Below are 25,246 nucleotides of genomic sequence, written 5' to 3'. Positions count from 1 at the left end.
TAACATCCAGCCTATACTTCCCCCAGCACAACTTGAGACTGTGTCCCCTTGTTCTGTTGCTGGTTGTTTGGGAGAAGGGACCAACCCCCACCTGGCTACAGCCTCCCTTCAGGTAGTTGTAGACAGCAATGAGGTCCCCCCTGAGCCTCCTCTTCTCCAGGCTAAACATACAACTCCAGGCTAAATATAGACCTAGGCAGTAGCCCAACTGATCCACCTGTACAAACCCAGACCTCCCCCTAGACAAAAAGTCCAGAGGGCTGTGTAACAGCTAAGAAGTTATCTCTATCCCACTGCTGCTCCTTACCAAACCCTAAACAGTTCTTGATGCAGAGAAGCAGGCAAGGTCAGAGGGAGAGCCAGTGGCAAAAGCAAGCAAGCAAGCAAGAGACAAGAACACTCTGAACCTCAGATTATATAGGAAAATCATAAACCAATAAATGAGAATCTATCTCTCATGTTCTGTTCAGCCCCTGTTAGGAGGTACTCTTGAACTCTCTCAGAACCTCTATTTACAATTTACAATTAAGACACCTGTCTTAACAGAATTCATGAAGGGCATGTTAGAAACGAAACTTGTTTCATAACTAGTGAGGTCAGGTTTCAAGTTGTCTCAGAATGTCATTGATACCATGGCTAGTCACACATGGATAGAACAGCAGTCTTGAAGTCTTCTGTTATGTGGCATCAAAACCAATCTCAAGCTTAGACAATAGTAATAGGCACCCTGAAACCACTTCCATATTATCCTTGTGTCATTCTCTCCTGTGGTATTGTGCCAAATGCAGCTCAGCCAAAGATCAAGCAGTTAGAAGTGTGGTTGCTTTCATATTCTTCAAGAAAAGACTGGATGAGGCACTTGGTGCCATGGGCTAGTTGACTGGATAAGGCTGGGTGCTAGGGTGGCCTGGATGATCTTGGAGGTCTCTTCCAACCTGGTTGATTCTATGATTGTATGATTCTAGAAGCTAGTGCTCTGACTGTAGAGTCCTGCAACCCTATCAGGCAGCTTCTCCCCACTACTGGACAGGTCACATTAAACCAGAAGCTAAATGAATAGTTGCAGAAGTTGCACAGGATTTTAGGGATAAATTTAAATGTGGACTCTATTCCCAAAGTAACCATTTCTACATTGCACAGAGACATAAAGAGACAAGGGAGAGAGCAGCATAAATAAACAAGTGGTGACTATGCTGGTTAGCTAACTGGTAGGAGCAGATGTACAGCTTACTCATGTGTCATCTAAGACTATGATTAAGATATCATCTGTAAGCATCGTACTGACTGTCAGAAACTTCATGGTGTGATTTGCTATTTATAACACAAAAGTAGTGTCAGTGCAAGCACTTTGAGCTCTCTAACCAAAATCAGCAATTAGTCATGAAGAGCAATTATTTACAGTAATGACCAACACCTCCTCGTTCACCTGAGATTCTGTGGTACCTGCACAGCTGAATGTGAACTGAGATATTCCTTTCTGATTCCTTTCCAGTAGGATCCTGAAGGGTGTGGAGAAACAATATCCTTTTTTTTCCTCTTGCAATCTCTGCTAGTGGCTGCTCTGATATGGCATGAAAGCATAGAAAACATTGAAAGGGCTTCTTCAAAAGCCGTAAGCTTGAGGCTGTGTTCGTTCTTTCCCATTTCTTTGTAAGAAGATTATGATCACAGCAATTTAGATGAATTCTGAGCTAAGTCACACGGACTGCTCTTTTTTCAGTCCCTCTCTGCCCTGGTGAGACCTCACTGGGAGTACTGCATTCAGTTTTGGGCTCTCCAGTTTAAGAGGGACAGGGATCTGCTGGAGAAGGTCCAGTGGAGGGCTACAAGGATGATTAGGGGGCTGGAACACTGCCTTATCAGGTGAGACTGAAGGTCCTGGGGGCCTTTTAGTCTGAAGAAGAAAAGGCTGAGAGGGAATTTAATACATGTTTATAAATATCTGGGGGCTGGGGGTCAGGGAATGGGTCAGGCTCTACTCTTTTGCTCCCTGGGATAGGACAAAGAGCAACGGATATAAGCTGCAGCACAGGAGCTCAACACAAGGGGGAACTTCTTTAGTGTAAGGATCACAGAGCACTGGAACAGGCTCCCCAAAGGGGTTGTGGAGTCTCCTTCTCTGGAGTCTTTCAAGGCCCTGTCTGCATATGTGCCTCTGTCACCTGAGCTAGATTGTGTGGTCCTGCTCTGGTAGGGGGATTGGACTCGATGACCTCTTTGGGTCCCTTCCAACCCCTAACATCCTGTGATTCTGTGAGCACTGGGCCCCAGGCAGATCCCTGAGGAACTCCACTTGTCACTGGTCTCCACCTGGAGATCACAATGTTCTGAAGCTCTGATTTAATGGTGGCTACAAAAGCTTTGGAGTGAATTTTCCAAGTTTAAATATTTAATATTTTTTTTAATGGCAGGTTATAATATTTTCTCATATCAGTTCTTCCCTTCCATGAGTTGAACTACCAAGATTTTTAATAAGGCTCAGTAATTCTAGCAAAAAGTAGGGAGCAAGTAATGAAGAGGAGTGATCATTCTGAAAATCATCTGGCACTGCTGCTGAGAAATTTTGTTGGTTTTTTTTTCCAAGAGATTAATTATCCCTCGCATAGTCCCCAGTATAAGAAGGGCACAAAGTATTGGAGTCTATAACAGGGCCACAAAGATGTTATCCATCTGTAGCCTCCCTTCAGCTAGTTGTAGACAGCAATGAAATCACCCCTGGGCGTCTTCTTCTCCAGGCTAAACAACCCCAGCTCCCTCAGCCTCTCCTCACAGGGCCATGCTCCAGGCCCCTCACCAGCTTTGTTGCCCTTCTCTGGACACATTCCAGCACCTCAACATCTCTCTTGAATTGAGGGGCCCAGAACTGGACACAGTACTCAAGGTGTGGCCTGACCAGTGTTGAGTAGAGGGGAAGAATAACCTCCCTCGTCCTACTGGCCACACTGTTCCTGATCCAGGCCAGGATGCCGTTGGCTCTCTTGGCCACCTGAGCACACTGCTGGCTCCAGACAGCCTTCCTGTGAAATCTGTCTGCATTTGGGGTCCCAGCAGCATTAAAGATAAATATTGCAAGATAATATAATAAATATATAGATAAATAAATAATATACATAGATATAGATAAACAAATATAAGGATACAAAGATAAATATTGCAAGATAATATAATAAACATATAGATAAATAAATAATAAAAATAGATATAGATAAACAAATATAAAGATATAAAGATAAATATTGCAAGAGAATATAATAAATATATATAAAAATTAATAATATAAATAGATATAGATAAACAAATATAAAGTTACAAAGATAAATATTGCAAGAGCTTCTTGTCTTTTGGATGCATACCAGACATCACTATTGACGATGCTTTTCCTTTGATCCGCATTGAATTTGTAAGGCAGATGTTGTTCTCACTTCAGATTACCTGGCTTCTGAGCACAATGGGGCACGTTGCATTTAAAAGGAGATATTAAACACTGCCACTGCTGGTTTATATGTTCCAAACATTTTCTGTAATAGCTTCTCTAAAATGTGTGGCGTAAACAGAGTCCTGCAGCACATTGCGGTGAAATGGTTTTATTGGCACTCATTTGCACTGCCCTACAGAGGATGTTCTCAAGCCTCTCCTTGCTGAGCAGAGATGCTCACTCTGCATTTGTGCCAAGAAAGCATTTAATCTGCATGTGCTGGTTTGAGGCTAACTGGAATATTTTAATGAGAGAAATCAGATCATTGGTTGTAAAAAGAAGATAATGCTGAAGTCTGTATCATTCACTACTTCGCTGAGAGGGATAAAGGGCTAACATGTCAACAATTTGTTCCACCCTGCTCTGGGACTCTGCATCTATTTGCTTCCTCCTCACTCCACTCTAATATCTTTCCTACTAATCTTGGCTAACAGAAAATGATGTAGCTTTGCTGGTTGTTTGGTTTGTCTGACTGAAAAAGTAGAGGGAGAAAGAGAGGGGTAGCTTTGAGCCCTTCTGGGCAGCTTAATTTGTCCAGGAGGGACTTTGGATTTCTGTATTATTTCTAATTTGTATATAATGGTAAATATTTGTTAATGTATTGTGTATATATGCTTGCACATTTTGTTTTGCTGTAAATAGAGCTTCATCTTACTTCCAAGACATCTGAGCCATCTCCCAATAGTGGGAGAGGAGGAAAGTTCCTAACCCGCCGCAGTGTGCCAGACTGGGTTTTTTTGCTCTGTACAACTACCTGAAGCAAAGTTGTAGTCAGGTGGTGGTTGGTCTCTTCTCCCAGGCAACCAGTGACAGAACAAGAGGACACAGTCACAAACTGTGCCAGGGCAGGTTTAGGCTGGATGTTAGGAAGAAGTTCTACTCAGAAGGAGTGATTTGCCATTGGAATGGGCTGCCCAGGGAGGTGGTGGAGTCACCATCTCTGGAGGTGTTTAAGAGGAGGCTGGATGAGGCACTTGGTGCCACAGTTTTGTTAATTAAAAGGGTTAGGTGATAGGTTGGACTTGATGATCCTAGAAGTCTTTTCCAACCTGGTTAATTCTGCTCTGTTTCTATTCTTTCACATTGTTAAAAGTACATTCCACCAGCAAAAAAAAAAAAAAAAGGCACAAATACAACATTGATTCTATTAGTAAAATCAGAAAAAAATAGTCTCAATCACCTCCCAGCCAGTGATCTTACAAAATGTGCCTGCAAAGAAAGCCTGAATGCTCATCTGAAGTCACCTGTGGATGGGAAGAATAGAAATGGAAATACAGTGCAATTGGAACTTCTGGTTTGCTGCAACATCTACTCTGCTCTGGTGAGACCTCACCTGGAATACTGTGTCCAGTTTTGGGCTCCCCAACTCAAGAAAAACAAAGATCTGCTGGAGAGAGTCCAATGGAGAGCTACACAGGTGGCTGGGAGACTTGAACATCTCTCCTGTGAAGACTGAGACACCAAGTCCTGAGAAGGCTGAGATGGGATCTTATCGATGTCTATATCTAAGGGGTGGGCGTCAAGATGAAGGTGATGGTCTCTTTTTGGTGGTGCTCAGTGATGGGACAAAGAACAACAGGTACAAGCTGGCACATAGAATGTTCCACCTCAACACAAGGAGATGCTTCTTTACAGTGAGGGTGGGGTGGAGCACTGAAACAAGCTGCCCAGAAAGGTTGTAGAACCTCCTTCTCTGAAGACTCGCAAAACCCACCTGGATGTGTTCCTGTGTGGCCTGCCCTAGGTGATCCTGCTTTGGCAGAGGAGTTGGACTCAAGAATCTCTGTAGGTCCTTTCTGACCTTTAATCTTTTGTTATTCTGTTTATGTTAGGAAAAAACAAACACCATAAAATCTGGCCTTCTATATTTCTGTACTCTAAAGCACTCTAAATTTTCCTCAATATAAAAATACTGAGGGAGGACTTTATTTTGAATTCTATGTTATGTATATTGATCTAAGATTTTGAGGAGTTATGGGATGAATAAATCAGGATTCTTATTTTAGACAAAGCAAAGATATCATAATTAACAAAATCTGCCAAACCTAGGGAATCAGAAAGGCATTCAAGCTCTGGGCATAGGACTTGTAATCATGTCTCACCTTACTGCAACGTTTGGGTAAGGATTTTATGACGTTAGAGATTGTGGATTAGTTTTATTTGCTTCATTTGCATGGGCCACACAGAACATTCATTAATGCTTCCTTTAGACCACTGTCCTTTAGAAAGACAAGCAACTCCCCTACTTTCAGGTGTAGTTGTTTCAACTCAAAGATTTTTTTCTCACTAGAGCTTGTTGGTATCTACATGAAATACAGAAACAGCTAGGTAAGCTTTCTCATCAGAGAAAATGAGAATATCGCTAGAGCTCACTTCAGTCTAAAACATACAATCAATGGTGGGAGGTGACTCTCCCCCTCTACTCCAATCTGGTGAGACCCCACCTGGAGTACTGCATCCCATTCTGGAGGCCCTGTTACAAGAAAGACATGGATATGTTGGACTATGTCTAGAGAAGGACCACAAGGATTATCAGAAGGCTGAAGCCCCTTTCCTATGAAGAGAGTCTGAGAGAGTCAGGGATGTTCAATCTGGAGAAGATAAGGCTCCAAGGAGACCTTATTGTGGCCTTCCAGTATCTGAAGGGGACCTACAAGAAAGCTGGGGAGGGACTTTTCAGGATGTCAGGTAGTCATAGGAGTAGGGTGAATGGTGCAAAACTAGAAGTCAGTAGGTTCAAATTGGATGTTAGGAAGTTCTTCACTGTGAGAGTGGTGAGACACTGGAACAGGTTTCTCAGGCAGGTGGTGGAAGCCCTGTTCTTGGGAGTTTTTAAGGCCAGTCTGGACGTGGCTCTGAGCAACTTGATCTAGTGTGAGGTGTCCTTACCCACAGCAAGGGGGCTAGAACTAGATGATCCTTGAGATCCCTTCCAGCCCTGACAATTCTATCGTTCTATGAAAGCATAGCACATCTGCTAAGAAAGAAAGAAAAGATATTTTCTTTTTATCTGCAGAATTTATTTGACCAAAGTGTCCTCCCTTACTAAAACCATAACTGGTCATAAGTTTCTCTGTTTATTCCTCCAGACCAAAGGTGCCCCCTTGACTGGGGAGGATACTCCAGTGGTTGTAAGTTTCAGATTTTCACGTACAAAGTTGCGCTGTCGAACTCTGGCAGATCTTTTGTAACTGCTAGTGGAAACAACTTTTGCTGGCCTTGTGGGTGGTGCAGTCTCTGGAGGCAGTCCATTGATTTCATACATCCACTGCATTGATTGTGTCTGAAAATAATGAACAAAGACATTAAAAAAGAAAAAAAGTATGTAAAAAACCAAACTGTGAACAAATACCTTGAAAACTTGATGGTGATTTACAAGGCTGCATTGATTTCAAAAGGTATTTATCCTTGTCCATGTAAGAGAGTGGAGTATTACAGAATGCGAATTGCACTTCTGGAACACAGAGAAATGAGAATCAATCACAGGATCACAGAATTTCTTAGGTTGGAAAAGGCCTCCAAGCTCATTGAGTCCAATCATTAGTTTCACACCGACAAGTCCCTGACTAAACCAAATCCCTCAGCATAACATCTCATCACTATGAATCGCTATGGTTGGAAAGGACCACCAGGGTCATCCAGTCCAACCTTCATCCCAGCATCACTAGAATCTAGCCTCAAGTGCCACATCCACTCTTTTTTTAAACATCTCCAGGGATGGTGACTCTACCACCTCCCTGATGATGAAATCACATTAAGTATTTTCAGGGCCAGGCATAACAAAGATGAGGAATTTGACTTCCTAACTGATCCAAAATTTACTTTAGAAACCCCTCCTTGGCTCTATATGTTGCTTAAAGGCAATTATTTTATAGCACAATATAAATGTCACAGATTGATACTGTAGGATTTAATTGGAGCTCTGGTATCGGTAATAATGGTATTATCATAGGGTGGAGTTGGTATAAGAAAATAATGAACAAAACTGAGAGGAAAAGACTCTCAGTATGCACAAGAGAATTTCAGCTTTGTGTTGAAATGTCTGGTTTGAAAAATATTTATGTGAATTGAAAATGACACTGCTCATTTGCTTTCTGCTTATAATCGGTCTCTGGGAATGGAGCATATGTTTCTATGTCATGTCTCGTAATGCTTGAGTACTTGATTCTTACTGAGTACCTGATTCTTATTCTTAACTACACATTCCATCTATCCACGCTTAAAGAGTATTATTTCTATGCATATGAAGGCTACACTGCTGTCTGTCTTCCAGATTTCAATTGTGCCCTGAAGCAGAACCCTGCCTGCTAAAAACACACGTGCAACTCTGGCAGACTTTTCAGTCATTTTGCTTTCCAGTTTTAACTCTTGAAATCGTGTCATTATTCCATGTCTTCAATATTTTCCTGTCCTTACATCTAGGAAAAGCTCCCTTCATGGGTTTCAGTTTTCTATTCTCCTTTTTTGTTTTAAATAAAACAAAACCAACCAAACATTAGAAACATTACAAAACCTGAAGATCTTAAATGATGGGGTTGCTTAGCCTGGAGAAGAGGAGACTTGAGCAGAGACCTTATCACACTCTACAACTACCTGAAGGGAAGATGTAGTAAGGAGGGAGTCAGGCTCTTCTCCTAGGCAACTTGTGACAAGATGAGGGCACGGCCTGAAGCTGTGCCAGGGGAGGTTTAGGTTGGATGTTAGGAAGCACTTCTTATAGAAAGGGTAATTAGACACTAGAATGGACTGCCCAGGGAGGTGGTAGAGTCACCATCCCTGAAAGTGTTTAAGGAAAGATTGGATGCAACACTTAGTGACATGGTTCTAGTCAATGTGGTGGTGTTAGGTCATAGGCTGGACTTCATGATCTCAGAGGTCTGTTCCAGCCTGAGTAATTCTGTGATTCTGCCCAGCTTTGTACTATGCAAAAGAAAGAAATGCAAAGTGCCAATTTTAAGCGTGCACTGTCATTCACTCATTTGCACTCAGTGGCTGGAAACTGCAGGTTGTGTATCTGGGGCTTTTTTTGCTTACAAGTTGTAGGGAAGACTGAGTATGGAATATGGCATGATGTAGGTCTATTAAAATCATAGAATTGTAGAATGATTTAGGTTGGAAGGCACCTCAAAGATCATTTAGTTCCAACCACTCACCATAGGCAGGGACACCTCCCACTAGAACAGGTTGCTCAAGGCCTCATCCAACCTGGTCTTGAACACCTCCAGGGAGTGAGCATCTACAACCTCCCTGGACAACCTGTTCCAGTGTTTCACCACCCTCACTCTAAAGAACTTTTTTCTAACACCTAGTTTAAATCTCACGTCTGCCAGTTTAAACCCATTACTCTCCATCTTGTCATTACAAGACCTTGTAAACAGTCCCTCCCCAGCCCTCCTGTAGGCCCCCTTCAGATACTGGAAGGCCACTACAAGGTCTCCTCAAAGCCTTCTCTTGATGCAGCCCAGCACAGATTGCTGTCCGGGCTGTGCGCTCACACTGCTGGCTCATGTTGAGCTTTTCATCAACCTCCTGGTCCTTTTTCTCAGGGCTGCTCTCCAGCCATATGCATATCTATAAAATATATTCATAGGAGTGGATGTTTGCTGGTTTTCTTTGATATAGAACATTGAATGCAGTGCCTGTACATAGTAGATATTTATACAGTACACACCAGACTCTGCTTTTGCATCCTCAAAGCAGTGCAGACACATAAGAAATGATATTTCCAAATTCTCAAGCTCTGCCTTCCCACATTTGGCACTGCCCTACAGTCACACAGCTGTGCTGCTCCTAGTCCTACAGCAGGTTTGCTGGTGTTAGGCTTTTGCACCACGCTGTGTTAAACTACAGAGGCGTGCCTTGTAGGATCACCTCTGCCTTCTGCTTCAGGTCAGGATTTATCATCGCAGCAGCTGTGATTTATGCAATTCATCTGCCCCGTAAAACTAACAACTCCTCAGAACAACCACTTGCAGATATAACCATCACACCTAACACCAACGTCATTTTTCATCTGAGGAAACAAAAGGTAGAAAGGCAGTGTATACCCTCAAACCAGTCCAGAAATCAGGCAGCAGACAGCCTTAAAGCTCATGAGTTTTCCCTTCAAGCTCTCAGTTAAGAGCCCAGCTTCTGACATGGCTTGTTCGCGGCCCATTTATTCATCCTAATCTGAGAGCTCTGCAGAAGCAGAGAGGAGCAACAATATCCATACATACTGTAAACCCTACCAACCACCTCCAATGCACACTGTGTATGTTTGTCTAGTTATTGATTGCATTCTGTCAACTAATTCCTGCCTAGGTAAAGCACTACAAAAGCCATAGGGAAATGCAGGCAAACTTCACCACAAACTTTCACTATAGAGGCTCTAATTCTGACAGCATATAGAAAAGAATAAAAAGCTTTTAAAATTGACTATTACATTTTGTTGTTAAATATCCATTTTATATTTGCCAGCCAGCTTGACTTGATGATGCTTAACCCTCTTACCTTTCACACCTCCTTTTCTATTGTTCTGATTGTTGCCTTGTCACTGTTAAAGCGTATTCAAGGGATACCATTGCAAGAAATTTTGCAGTCATCTTGCATGGATTCAAAATGAAGCAGTTTCTGACCATTAAACTGTAAGCACTCTGCCACAGGCTTTGCTCTCCTCTATGTACTTATTAATCATTTATACTCTTTCACATATAGGCTGCATACATTTACAGCTCTTAAATGTCATCACCATATGATTCTTTAGTTCTTTGAACTATAGAATGGTTTGGGCTGGAAGAGACCTCCAAAGGTCATCTAGTCCAATCCCCTCTCCAGTGAGGAATGATATCTTCCATTAGATCAGGTTTCCCAAAGCACTGTCAAGTCTCACCTTGAATATCTCCAGGGATGTGGCCTCACTTACCTCCCTGGGCAACCTGTTCCAGTGTTCCACTACCCTCCTGGTAAAGAACTTCTGCCTAACATCCAACCTAAACCTATTGTGTAATTTCAAACCACTGGCCCTTGTCCTGTCACTACAGGCCTTTGTAAACAGATCCTTTCCAGCCTTCTTGTAGACCCCTTTCAGGCACTGGAAGGTTGCTAGTAGGTGTCCCCAGAGTCTTCTCCTCTGCAGGCTGAACAATCTCAGCTCCCTCAGCCTGTCCTTACAGAAGAGGTGTTCCAGCCCCCCAATCTTTTTTGTGGCCCTCCTCTGGACTCACTCCACAGGTCCATGTCTTTCTTGTGTTGAGGGCACTGGGGCTGGATGCAGTACTACTGGTGAGGTCTCACCAGAGCAGAGCAGAGTGGCAGAATCAACTCTCTCAACTTGCTGCCCACGCTTCTTTGAGTGCAGCCTAGGACACAATTTGCCTTCTGGGCTGCAGAATTGTGCAGAATTGTGGTGCTCCTAGCTTTAATTCAGCTAGAAAACTGATCTGAACCCATATTTTGTAATTGAATATGCACGTTTCCATGTTAATGTTGAAAGAACAGGTAACTTCTCTGTGGGTTTAAGGAAATAGTCTTTCAAACCTCTACTTTCAAAACTGACAGCACTGTTTTTACATAGTGCCTTCTGAACGAATCACCTTAATCAAATAAGATCACTAAGCATAAGATGTTAATAGATATTTCACCATGCATGCATAATTTTTTACAGTTTCATTATTATTCTGCTAAAACAAAAGTCTAATCTAAATTGAATATTACAACTGTGTAAAACTGGAAGATTAACTCGTCTTTATTCTCAACTGTATTTTGTACTGTGAAACGATTTAGGATCTCCACCAACTGTAAAAAATCCAGCAAAAGCAGGTGACATGGACCAACAGCAGTACCTTATGTCTGAAGATGATGGATAGTAGGCTGAAGATGAGCCAGCAGTGTGCCCAGGTGGCTAAGAGAGCCAATGGCATCCTGGCCTGCATCAGGAACAGTGTGGCCAGTAGGATAAGGGAGGTTATTCTTCCCCTGTACTCAGCACTGGTCAGGCCACACCTTGAGTACTGTGTCCAGTTCTGGGCTCCTCAATTCAAGAGAGATGTTGAGGTGCTGGAGCATGTCCAGAGAAGGGCAACAAAGCTGGTGAGGGGCCTGGAACACAAACCCTATGAGGAGAGGCTGAGGGAGCTGGGGTTGTTTAGCCTGGAGAAGAGGAGGCTCAGGGGTGACCTCATTGCTGTCTACAACTACCTGAAGGGTAGCACTTTCTTTAGCACTAGAACCAACTGGAATTCAGTAATTTTCTACTCAATCCAGAATTCAGTCATTTTCAGAAAGCTGTGGACACCCACAAATGTCTGTTTTGCTAGACCATTTAATTTCCAAGGGCAAAATTATTAGCCTTTCAAATGCTGCTGAGGCCATAAGTATTTTCCTCAAGATAAGGCTGTACAGCTTAACTATAGCAACTCTTAAAATCAATATGAAACCTGCAGCAACAGCAAGTCTACTCCATTCAGAATCTATGCATGTGCCTTGAAGCTGCTGCTTTGGGTTTCCAGGTCAGACATGTTTCAGCAGAGGGAAAGACAGATTAAGTTTCAGACATTTCTGGAGTGGTAGAGAGGAGAGAGAGACTTCAAAAGGTCATTTCTATATGCTTATGCTAGAATATTTGATTTTAGACCAAAATTTTACTTGCTTAAGAAGTAGGTCAAGATTTCCTAAATCAGAGGAATTCTTTATTAAATCAAATTTGGAGCAATTCTAATATTAGCACTGGTAGCAACTAAGTCTAAAGGTGAAGGTATCACAGAATCAACATGTACAATGTACATATGTTACAACATAAATATGTACAACATACTAGAGAAAAATAACAAAAGGGAGTCTCTGTGAAGAAGATATATCTAATATAAAAACATTGCATGCATATCCCAGGACCCCTGCAATTAACCTCTAGGCCTAACTCACACACATTTTAAGAAGACCAGATTGCAACCTGAATGCCTCTGACAGTGTTGAAGGAGAATATCCTCTTGAAATTAATAACTTCCTCTTATCAAAACCTCAAGGCTCCTAATGACTATAATCAAGCAGAAGTGTGAAGAGAGTAATAATTTGACTCACCTGGTTGGAGCAATGGTCATCTGCAAAGCAAAATGTTTCTGAAGGGTATTTTGAAGCATTAGAAAATTAGATGCATGCTGCCACTTTTTTCTAAGTATCATAACTTATTTGAGGATGTTATTTAACCCTCTGAAATATAAGTAATGTTCATGAAGGAATTCAGTAGGCAATTACTGGTAATAGTCAGCAAATTCTTTATATATAAAAGCATAATTTGTGGTATTCCATCCATTCTTGCAGATGTTCCCACGATTCATAGGATTGATCTGCAGAGCACAGATCATCCAAGTGTTCACTGCGGGATGGAAGTGCCACTGAGTTGCATGCTAATTAATTGCCATGGAAATCCATGTTAGGAGGGCATGAAGTGTTGGGATTATCAGGAATTTTAAGGCAAATGGTATTCCAATTATCATCCAGGCAGTGTTAACTCAGGAAAGTCCAATACAATGTACAAGACTTCCACATCAGTTAAAATACAGGAAATTACAGATAAAGCATCCAATATTCCCTGATCTTTATTTTGTACTGCAGCAGCGATGAGCAAAAATGACTGATTATGATCAGTGTATACACAATGAAACAGAATCAAAGCTTCATGTAAACTGCAGAAGGAAAGAACAAAGGTAACAAAACTCAAGACAAAGACCATTTAATCAGTGAAGGAAAGAGGACCGCAAAGGCAATCACCTCCCACAAGCAGACCAGTGGCAGAAAGGCTCTGGCAATTTCTAGTGAAGATGGTTAAGAATCATCTCCTTAGATTAGAGAGATGTTTCCAGGTAGAATTAAAAGTGGCTTAATGGACTTGTGCAATTCAGATACTAGATGTTTCATGGCATTGGTTAGATGTAATGCAATACCAACCACTCCTTCAGGCCTGACAATGGTCTGAATATGCTCCTACAGCAGTGGTTCCCATATTACCACCTTCTGGCAAAAATTACCTTCTCAATAAGCAAAGTAACCTTTCCTCATGCTTGTGAAGAAAAGATTTTGAGCATTGATTTTGCACTCAAAATCCAGTATTACCAATTATAGGAGAAGCTATGTTCAATGCCTGTAATGAGCTTTCTGGATCTCTGCTCTTAATCATAAATCTCAGGTCAACATCAACATTGGAATAAACTCCTAAGGGAAGTGATGGATTTCCCTATGTTAGACAGTTTCATGGTTCAGCTTGACAGGGTGCTGGGCCCTCTCATGTAAATTATATTCTTACTCAGAAGAGTTGGACTAGAGGATACAGACTGGGTGGCAAATGGCTGGAGAGCAGCTCTGAGGAAAAGGACCTGGAGATATGGGTTGATGAAAAGCTCAACATGAGCCTGCAGTGTGCACACACAGCCCTGGCAACTACTGTGCGCTGGGCTGCAGCAGGAGCAATGTGGCCAGCAGAGCAAGGGAGGGGATTCTCTCCATTTACTCTGCTCTCATCAGACCCCACCTGGAGTACTGTGTGCAGTTCTGGAGCCCCCAACACAAGGACACAGAACTGTTGAAGTGATCAGAGGGCTGGAGCAGCTCTGCTGTAAGGACAGGCTATGAGAGTTGGGGCTCTGCAGCCTGGAGAAGAGAAGCTTTCAGGGACACCTTGGAGTAGCCTTCCAGTATTTGAAGGAGACCTGCAGGAGGGCTGGGGAGGAACTATTTGCAAGGTCTTGTAATGACAGGACAAGGGGTAATGGGTATAAACTGTCAGAGGGGAGATTCAAACTAGATGTTAGGAAGAAGTTCTTTACAGTGAGGGTGGTGAAACACTGGCACAGGTTGCCTAGGGTGGTTGTGGATGCTCCCTTCCTGGAGGTGTTCAAGGCTAGGTTAGATCAGGCCTTGAGTGACCTGTTCTAGTGGAAGGTGTCCCTGCCTATTGTGGGGAGTTGGAACTATATGATTCTTGAGGTCCCTCCCAAGCTGGTGTTCTATGAACCCAGGAACCAACCAGTGGTGAGGGACACAGATGATCTCTTAAGATGAAACTATTTCAATAATCCTGTTAACTTTGTTACTTTTCCCCTCCCCTTGCTTGTTCTGTTCAAGAGACACAGTTTAGAATAACACTGAACTATGGTAATTAATTAATCTGCCAGGAAGAATGCAGAACTTATTCTCACCGAGCTACTGAATATGTAAAAATAGCATTCACTGTTGAGACATGCAAGTTTGCATAGACAAGCTTAGAGAAGCCACACCTGAGCACTGTGGCTTGCACACTGCATCATTTATATCCAGAGCAGCATGACGAATGGCTTTGATATGCTATCTTCCATAGGCTAAGTTACTGATTATTCAGTAATAAAGGTGTACAAGTCTGGCTTCTGCAGGGCTTGATAATGTTGCAGATAATGCAATCTGCTTGACTCTGACATCTATTTTATCTTTTAAGGCTTATTCTGTGTGCATTCTGCTTTAGAAGATCTCTGAAGTTTCACCCATGAATTACAAATCAACTGTTCAGGTCTCCAGCTGAATTCAACACAGTGCAAACAAATTAACTGTAAGCCAGTTTGAATATCCTCTTTTCCAAGGACTTGCAAGTCTTCTGGCTGCCCCACCTTGTGCCTGACCCAGGAAGCCTTTGCAGAGCATTTTTCTGCCCTACCTGCATTTTGCAGTCATTAAGTTCCCTTGCTTCTCTGTTCAGCTTCATGAGCACAGCACAGCCTAGCTCTGAGATGTGGCTGTGGCTGAGGAAGTCTTTTTCCTTTTTGTAGCTCTTTATAGCTTAAGAAGCATGCTCTCTTCACTAATTTATTATTAGTGGCACCACTTATTTTTTTCCCCTTCAGTTAAAACTGTGCTGTTTATGAAGGCTATTATAAATGCAGAATTTTGATTAAGGAATAATATCAGTTTAAAAATTCTCCTCAGGAATCATGTCACTGTTTCTTACTTGTAGCTTGGCTAGATTACAATGTTCTTTTTCACAGCTATGGACACAAATATGATTATTTTATTTACTGCCTTTTTGTTATACTTAATTCTTTGCTCTACATTAAATTCTTTAAGTCATTTTCTATGTCACTTTTGCAAAATTAAGATTTCTAACAGCTATGCTAATAATTGTCTCACTCCAAGTGTTTTAGTATGTAGTTGACTGAGAACAAAAGTGTTTATGATGGTTAAAGAACATTTAATTGTTTTAGCAAAGTAATTAAGGGTTCCTGTCATTAATAAATTCTACCATAAGTACTCATAAATATTAAAGTCTTAAAGAATACAGGATTTCTCATCAGGGCACTAAACAAAGACATTTCATGTAGAATATTTTGGTTTAATACTTAGAATGAAGAAGAACAAGATGATTGTAGAATAAAATGACATTAGAACAAGTGCAAGGTTCTACACTTTGGCCATAATAACTCCAAGCAGTGCTACAGGCTGGGGACAGAGTGGCTGAAGAGCAGTCAGGAAGAAAAGGACCTAGGGGTACTGGTAGATAGTAGCTGAAGATGAGCCAGCAGTGTGCCCAGGTGGCCAAGGGAGTCAATGGCATCCTGGCCTGCAGCAGGAACAGTGTGGCCAGCAGGATGAGGGAGGTTATTCTTCCCCTGTACTCAACACTGGTCAGGCCACACCTTGAGTGCTGTGTCCAGTTCTGGGCCCCTCAATTCAAGAGAGATGTTGAGACACTGGAATGTGTCCAGAGAAGGGCAGCGAAGCTGGTGAGAGGCCTGGAACACAAATCCTATGAGGAGAGGTTGAGGAAGCTGGGGGTGTGCAGCCTGGAGAAGAAGATGCTCAGGGGTGACCTCATTGCTGTCTACAACTAGCTGAAGGGAGGCTGTAGCCAGGTGGGTGTCAGTCTCCTCTCCCAGTTAACCAGCAACAGAACAAGGGGACACAGTCTCAAGTTGTGAGGTGTAGGCTGGATGTTAGGAGGAAGTTGTTGCCAGAGACAGTGATTGGCATTGGAATGGGCTGCCCAGGGAAGTGGTGGATGGATGAGGCACATAGTGCCATGGTCTAGTTGACTGGACAGGGTTGGGTGATGGGTTGGCCTGGATGATCTTGGAGGTCTCTTTTAACCTGCTTGATTCCATGATTCTATGAGTGCAGGATCTTTCTCCATAATCTTAGCATCTCATTTGACTTTACAACAGAATGGTAATGACCAGCATAAAACAGAGAATTTACACTGTCATCCCTGCTAATTCACAACCTAATTACCACTGTTCCTTGAGACACACTAAAAGGACAGTTCTGCTACTCACTTATTCATAGAATCTAATAATAAACATACAGTAGTCTTAGGACTGGGAGTCTGCCCTCAGAAATGCAAAGGAAATTTTACAGAATGAGTGCTGTAAAATATTTTTACCTCATCAGAAGAGAGGCAACACAGTAGAAGAAACTTCCTGACTGTTCCTAAAAATAGCCCACAGCCTCAATCCATATAGTGGCTAGAAAGGTGCAAGAGCAGTTCTTCAGTGTTAGGTCCAACATTAATTACGTTTCACCACCTCCTCCATTATCATTCCCCAGGTAAGAGTGATTCAATACTGGTTTTGCCATCTAACTCCATCTATCTCCCTCAGGTCACTAATGAAAATTATTTCAACTATTAGAAAAGGCAGAAATGAGTATCTGGTGTTCTCAACATGTCATCAAGTCTTATTTCAGGGCAATGCTGAAAACGCAGCAGCAAAATTACAGTCACAGATGCTGCAGCTTACATTAAAACTACAGGATGGAAAGCATGGAGAGGAAACAGCTAAGGGCAATGTATACAAAAGGACTATGCAATAAGAGGAAAAAGAACACAAGCCTCACCAAAACTTTACAGAAACAACGCTTCAGTTAGAGTAAGAACATACCATGATGGTGCAGTACTGGTCCAAATTGTGCTTATGAACATTAAGAGACCTCAGTGCATTTTTTAACATATAGGGATCATTGTGGAAGGCCTGAATAGGCCAAAATAGGCCTGGCTTGCCCATATATGCTCTCCCTCCTTCTGCTGATGGGAGAAGCAGCCACAGGAAAGGAGAACAAAAGGATCTGGTGCCTCCACGTCTGTCCAGACTTCTTTACAAGGAGACTCCACAACCTTTTTGGGCAGCCTGTTCCAAAGCTTCATAGAATCATAGAATCAACCAGGTTGGAAGAGAACTCCAAGATCATCCAGGCCAACCTAGCACCCAGCCCTAGCCAGTCAACTAGACCATGGCACTAAGTGCCTCATCCAGGTTTCGCTTGCACACCTCCAGGGATGGTGATCCCACCACTGTCCTAGGCAGACCATTCCAAAGTTTGAGAACCCTTTCAGCGTGAACCTCCCCTGGTGCAGCTTGTAACCATTTCCTCTAGTCCTGTTGCTTGCCACCAAGGAGTAGAGGCTGGCTTCTTCTGGCTCCAACCTCCCTTCAGGTAGCTGTAGAAAGTGATGAGGTCTCCCCTCAGCCTCCTCTTCTCCAAACTGAACAACCCAGCTCCCTCAGATGCTACTCATAGCCCATGTGCTCCAGGTTCTTCCCAAGTCTCATTGCTCTTCTCTGGACATGCTCCAGCACCTCAATGTCCTTCCTATAGTGAGGGCTCCAGAACTGAACACAATACTCGAGGTGTGGCCTCACCAGTGCAGAATGCAGGGGATGATTTACCTTCCTGTTCCTGTTCACTGCTGTACAAGCTGTCACTCCGAGAGATAAAGCACCGTAGGCATTTGCCACGCATCTTTTGATCAAGTTTGTTTTGACTACTTATCTTTCAAATCAACATTGCTGTTTCACTGCTAATGTAGCAGCCTGAAAACACTGCCAGCATGCAGCAAAGAGATTTAATGTTCAAACCATGAGTGTGGGGGGTGTTTGCTGCTACTTTATGCTTTTGACAAACAGTTTCCTTGTAGAAATTAATTCTTGCAGTAATAAAAACATTTCTACCATTGAAGGAATAAATGTCTTCAAATATTTCCTTGATCTTCGAACTTAAGAAGCTTCTTGGCTACAAATTCTTGTTGTTTAATATAAAGATTCTTTCTACAAAGTCATTCACAGACTGCATTGTCTTGGAATGGGCCTTCAAATGTCATCCTAGACACCTCCCCACCTTGCATTGAGCAGGGACAGGCTGTCCTTGCTGGCTTTGTGTTCTGAAATTCTGCCTTCTACAATTTAGCTCCCACTGCCTTTGATCACAGGTGGTTTAATACAAGTAAAAATAACAACCTAGGCTTCATGTATGCAATTACTTGTGTATTCTTCACCAGTTCTTAACATGATTACTTTGATTTTCTCTGAAAAGTCATTCTGTCACATTAACTATGGAGTTGGGCTAAATGTACCGAGTTCAGTATCTGTGTCTTCTGATTAGGAAGGACATTGAGATGCTTGAGCGTGTCCAGAGAAGGGCAACGAGGCTGGTGAAAGGCCTTGAGCACAGCCCTATGAGGAGAGGCTGAGGGAGCTGGGATTGTTTAGCCTGGAGAAGAGGAGGCTCAGGGGTGACCTTATTGCTGTCTACAACTACCTGAGGGGTGGTTGTGGCCAGGAGGAGGTTGCTCTCTTCTCTCAGGTGCCCAGCACCAGAACAAGAGGACACAGCCTCAAGCTACGCCAGGAGAAATTTAGGCTTGAGGTGAGGAGAAAGTTCTCCACTGAGAGAGTCATTGGACACTGGAATGGGCTGCCTGGGGAGGTGGTGGAGTCGCCGTCCCTGGGGCTGTTCAAGGCAGGATTGGACGTGGCACTTGGTGCCATGGTCTAGCCTTGAGCTCTGTGGTAAAGGGTTGGACTTGATGGTCTATGAGGTCTCTTCCAACCTTGATGATACTGTGATACTGTGATAATGGCAAAGGGATAACATAGACATTAAAGTATAATATGCTTGTTCCAGCTTTTCCTGAGTTAACTTTCAATATTTAGTTTAATTCTTGTACAAGCTTCTGTAATCTCAGGAAGATTAGTAAAATAATCACAGGGCATGCATCTGTGTGTTTCAACGATGCTTCTTTTTTGCACAGGATTTGGTTTTTCCCTTCCACTCCCAAAGACATATTTGTGTATTGCATTCAGAAAGGCTTACCTCAATTACTAGTGTTGCTCTGTGCTTCTTGCCATACATCCTTGGTTTGAATCCCACTGTGATTTGGGTTCCCACAGTGCCTGCTGGAAGGAGTTCTCCAGCTTGTGGCAGCACATGGAACTCAGGATCGCTTCCTGCCAGGAAGTGTGCAGTGAACGCCTCTGGGTACCTGTGGAAAAGCACAGGAGGCTGTTGTGTCTTTTATGGCATCTTGATGCAATTTATCTACAGTCTCACACCTGGGCCAGTGTGTGGAACTTGGCAGCATTGGGGAAGCGTATAGAACCATGCAATGCACTGGGTTGGAAGGCACCTCCAGAGGTTGAATTCCCTGCAGTAAGCAGAGGCATCCCAAACTGGATCAGGTTGCTCAGAGCCCCATAAAGCCTGACATTGAATGTCTCTAGGGATGGTGTTTCCACCATCTCCCTGGGCAACCTTCACAGTAATGAACTGCTTAATATCTAATCTAAATCTGTCCTGTTCTAGTTTAAAACCATTGCCCCTGGTCTTATCACCACATGCCCTTATAAATGGTCTTTCTCCATCTTTCCTGTAAGCCCCCTTCAAGCATTGGAAGGCTGCTAAATCTCCCTGAAGCCTTCTCTTCTGCAGGCTGAGCAGCCCCAACTCTTTCAGCCTGATTTCACAGGAGAGGTGCTCCAGCATTCTGATCATTTTTGTGTCCTTCCTCTGGACCCTCTTCACCAGGTCCATGTCCTTCTTGTGTTGAAGGCCCTAGAGCTGGACCTACTTGAGGCGGGGTCTCACCAGAGCAGAGTGGCAAAATCACTTCTCTCAGCCTGCTAGTCAGGCTTCATTTGATGCAGCCCAAGATGCAGTTGTCTTTCTGGGCTGCAAGTGCACACTGTTGGTTCATATCCAGCTTTTCAGCTGCCAGTACCTCCAAGTCCTTTTCTGTGGGGCTGCTCTCTATCACATCATCCCCCAGCCTACATTGACAATGGGGATTGTCCTGACCCAGATGCACTTGGCCTTGTTGAACTTCATGAGGTTCATCTGGGCCCATTTCTCTAGCTTGTCCAGGTCCTTTAAGTTAGTTCCACATCAATGTGAAAATTCACTTTCCTTGTTAGAAGTCACTCACTCTTCCACTCTCCAACCAAATCAAACTGACAAGTTACCATTTTATTAAGTTTTATGACTAGAACAATAACAATATAATAACAACAGCAACAATAATCATCATCATCATCAACTTGTTGCTCTAACAGTATTACTGTATATCTCTTATGCCAAAAAAAATCTCTCAGAGGTACTGCAGATCTTGTCTAATTGCTAGAATCATGGTAGTATTGCTACATCCAAAGAAGATACCTGGCAAAGACAGTGGCTGAGGACTACAAAACAATCTTATGTCAATCCCAAACTGAAGCCTTAGGTCAATCCCAAACTGTCATCACAGTTTTGCAGAAGCCTCCTTGCCATGATCTTTCCCAGCAGAAAAAGAACACACATTTTTATATGTTTCCAGTCAGGTATTCTCCCTCTAGTCTTTATATGTGCTGCTGAGGACAACTTTATATCACTATCTGGACAGAAAGAGGAGAAATGAAATTCATACTACAAATAGAACAGGAGGGTGAAAAAATAATCCACAACAGCCTGTCATAGTACAGCAGTTCAAGTATCATGCATGCTTATAGGGACACTTTCTCAGCTGATAAAACCTGAAGTACAAAAAACTAACATCATCTCAAATAAAAGCTGTTAAAATCCGATTCTTCATGGCTTGTCACACTAGACATATCACTGCTTTTCAAAGAAAGTACTCACAAAGAGGTGAAATTTAATATTTTATGACAATTCACATCTCTATGGAAATGTCCCACATTTCCTGGGCAAGTGCTATCTTGTGGTCTGGGGCTTCTCATTTAAAAATAGCTCTCCTTTGGAGCATGCTCTCACAAAAAGTTTTCCTACGTTCAAATTGTTCTCATGAACAAAGGCCACAGTATAAGTTCGTAGAAACAAAGAGTGTGAGTGCAGAAAAGGAAAACCAAAACCTAAACCAAACCAAACCAAACCTAACCTCATCTTTAGCATTGCCATTGCACTGCTAAATGCCATTAGTGCCTTAGCAGGTTTAGTCCATCTTTTCCTTTAGGTGACAGTAAGGTAGGCAAAGCTACCAAATGTTTGAAATGACATTTCAAATCTTGTGGCATCAAACTTATGCTGACAATCTCTTTTCATGGGGCCTAAGATGTGCAGCTGAGTTCATAGCCCTGGGCCATGAGTACTAATTCTGCTATGTCCTGAGTTGCCATCTGTGTGCCATCTAAGTGCTGAATTTTTACATCTGCATGTCCCACAAGGACTGCTCAGCTGTGAATGCCTACAGCACACTTACTACACACAAAGAGCAGGCACAGGATGAAAAAGAAGTGATTCCTCTTAGAGTAGCAGAGTGGAGAACATACCAAAATTGTCTGAGATGAATATTCAAACCCTGTGTCTGGAAATAGAGTCCTGAACACAAATCTTTATTTCCAACATCACTGCTCTGTACACTAGACTTAGAAACACTTGAAGACAGCACTTTATCTCCCATGTTCAGTCTGTTCTCTAGCAAGCAGTTAGGGGTGATGACTCCTATTAAGCACTGAAAAGCATGACTTAGACTGCAGATGAAATGATGAAATGCTAAGGGAGATGGGACAGGATGCATGCACAGAAAACACAAGAAAACAAGGAATTTATTCCTGTAGAAATTGGATCTTAGCAGGGCATGATGCAACAGCAGTGTGCTTTTTCCAGATTGTAAATGACACCTCAAAACAGTCAGAAAACACAAAGGAGAAGAAGCAATAGCTCTAGTCCTGACAAGGAGACCCAACAGTTTAAAATCAAGCTGTAGCAAAACTGATGTATAATTGCATACATGAAGTCAGATAAAAGATCTTACTGCATCAATCTTGTCAGATATCAATTTTCATTGAGAAAAACTATGAAAAAGCTTTAAAGAAAAGCTGCATGCTCCTTCACAGCATCAGCACAAAGCACTAGAGGCAGCTCTATTTTATTGTTCTCTGTTGAGTAAAATATATTTACATGTACACACATATATACTTAGATGAAAATGTGCAGTCAGACCTAAATCCTGCTCTTCCCTTTCCCTACCCCTTCCCTCCCCTCTGCAAAGCCTGGCAGTTTTAAACAAGAAAGTCAAGTCACTTACTGGAGACAAAATATTCCTGAGTGGAAGCTATATCCAAATAAGGAAAACAGAAAATCTGGCAAATTAAATTGTATAGCTGTAACATGACAAGCCAGCAGGGACTCTAATGAAGCTAATACTGCAAAAGCTAGCAATTAAAAACTTATGCACACACACAGAATCATAGAATGGCTTAGGTGGGAAGGCACCTCACAGGTCACCTACTTTGACTCCCCTGCCACGGGCAGGGAAGCCTCTCAACTGAAGAGAGGCTAAAAATTGCCCAAGATCTCATCCAATCTAGCCATAAACAGCCACAATGAGGGGGCATCCACAACCTCCCTGGGCAACCTGTTCCAGAGTCCTACTGTCCTCTCTTGACCTCTGCCCACACTCCTCTTGATGCAGACCAGGATACAATTTGTGGTTTTGGCTGCATGAGCTCACTGATGGTTCATGTTGAGGTTCTCATCAATCAATACACCCAAGTCTCTTTCTTCAGTGCTACTCTCAACCCACTCTGCACCCAGCCTATATTTGTTCCTGAGGTTGGCCTGACATGCAGGACCTTGGCAGTTTGGCTCATTGAACCTCCTGCAGTTGTCACTATTCCACTTCTCAAGCCTGTCAAGGTCCTTCTGGATGGCATCCCTTCTCTCAAGTGAGACCACTACATCACACAGCTTGGTGTCATCAGCAAACTTGCTGAGGATGGACTCAATGCCATTTTCCATGCCACTGACAAAGATGTTAAAGAGCACTGGACCCAGGACAGACTCAAGAACCTTTGACAGTGCCTGTAGTGCTGATAAACCATGAATTTTTATTGGAAAAGTATATCTAAAGATGGTTTCTCAATAGAAAACAAGCAGTGTTTTCACTGATGTTCAGATCACTGAGATGATGTCAGATCCTGGCTAGCTCTTGAGTTGTTATGGGTTAGAGTGGATCCCTCCCCCAATAACTTATTGTAAATCTGCTTCAGAGAGAGAAAATTCACTGCAACTCAGGATTTGGGAATCAGGAAAATAAATTTGTATATTTTTACAGTTAAACTAAATATAACAGTATAGACAAAATTAACTATTACAGAATATACCAACCTGAGAGGAGGTGGGGATGGAGTACAGTGGCAGCAAAGCAGCAGCCTAAAGGAGCGGCAGGGGGGGGAGATAGCAGTGAGTGCAGCAAAAGCAGCAAGGGGCAGATAGAAGCTGTGCTTCCAGATTAAAGTTTTCAGTGTTCCAATTAAATTGTATTAACTTGTCCATTGTTGCCATTTTATGGCCTATCCCTGGCATGTTCACCTCTTCACTCAGAGACCACAGTACTTTTCCACTTTACAGTTAGTGTCTAAGTTTCTCTGTCCCTATTTTTTTTTATGTCTGAGCTAGAAATCCACCTCAAGCAGCCACATGAACATAAACAAATAGTTCTCATTCTCATCTTCTATAGGAGAGAGAAAGCTGGAGATGAGATGACCAGAATAGCACCTGAATTTCAGACATTACTGTTTTTGGTGTCTGTATATTTATTGTCTAATTAAAAATCAGCAATCCTGTGCTTTGAAATAATTAAAGATTAACTCCTCCAAATCGCCCCTTTTGTTTACTGCTTTAGGTAAACCTGTGGAGTTAGTGTTTACCTTGTCAATTTTAAGCCATGAAGGACAGGGTTAAGACAATCTAAATGCTTTCACAAGGGCTTTTGCTTAACACAGGGGTGGCAGATACTAACATACTTGATAGAGAATAATGATGTGTAGAGCTCTGAAAACACATATGAATCAAACACAAATTAATTAGTAAACACAAGGGCAGAGAAAACAAATCTGTCTTCCCACCTTCATGTTCCATAACTGCTGTCATAATGGTCTGATATCACTATAGAATCACAGAATCATAGAATCAACTAGGTTGGAAGAGACCTCCAAGATCATCCAGGCCAACCTAGCACCCAGCCCTATCCACTCAACCAGACCATGGCACTAAGTGCCTCATCCAGTCTTGTCTTGAACACCTCCAGGGACGGTGCCTCCACCACCTCCCTGGGCAGCCCATTCCAATGCCAATCACTCTCTCTCTGTGAAGAACTTCCTCCTAACATCCAGCCTAGACTTCCCCTGGCACAACTTGAGACTGTATCAGATAATATAAACTCTGTCCTTACTCAAGTAATGAATGAGAGTAAATATTCATTTGAATCAAAATCATAGTTGCACTATGAAATCATGACAACTAGGAAGAGTGGAAATTCAGATAGTATTTAATAGCTATAGTTATAATTATTCCATTCTAAAGTAATAGCAGTCTCTGCTCATCAGTGTTCTTGTTAGATAATTGTCAAATTAGTAAACTAAAAAGAATTGCACTTCATGTCTTCCACTAAAGAAAACCTTAGCATTTATATTCCCATAAAGTTCTCGCTGCTGAAGTTAACAAAATACCCAGCAAATCCAAAAATATAATCCTGCATTAAATTAAGGCTCAAAATAGCTGAAAGGTTTA

The 25,246-nt window shown here is 42.4% G+C and overlaps 1 protein-coding gene across 1 annotated transcript in view; it reads right to left on the bottom strand.

Moving 5' to 3' along the window:
• Positions 1–6,376: 6,376 nt before the first annotated feature.
• The window catches only part of CFAP47 (cilia and flagella associated protein 47), a 287,488-nt gene continuing 268,618 nt past the window's right edge, over positions 6,377–25,246 (bottom strand). The window contains exons 62-63 of the mRNA XM_064151944.1: positions 19,559–19,727; positions 6,377–6,758 (exon numbers count right to left, since the gene is read on the bottom strand). Of these exons, the coding sequence (XP_064008014.1) occupies positions 6,537–6,758; positions 19,559–19,727 (391 nt within the window). The 3' untranslated portion in view covers positions 6,377–6,536. The remainder of the gene's footprint in view (positions 6,759–19,558; positions 19,728–25,246) is intronic.

This window comes from Pogoniulus pusillus, chromosome 12, assembly GCF_015220805.1.
Source record: "Pogoniulus pusillus isolate bPogPus1 chromosome 12, bPogPus1.pri, whole genome shotgun sequence".
Classification (NCBI taxonomy): Eukaryota; Metazoa; Chordata; class Aves; order Piciformes; family Lybiidae; genus Pogoniulus; species Pogoniulus pusillus.
Note: the sequence above shows the minus strand (reverse complement) of the source record. Positions and strands in the feature narration are given on the sequence as shown.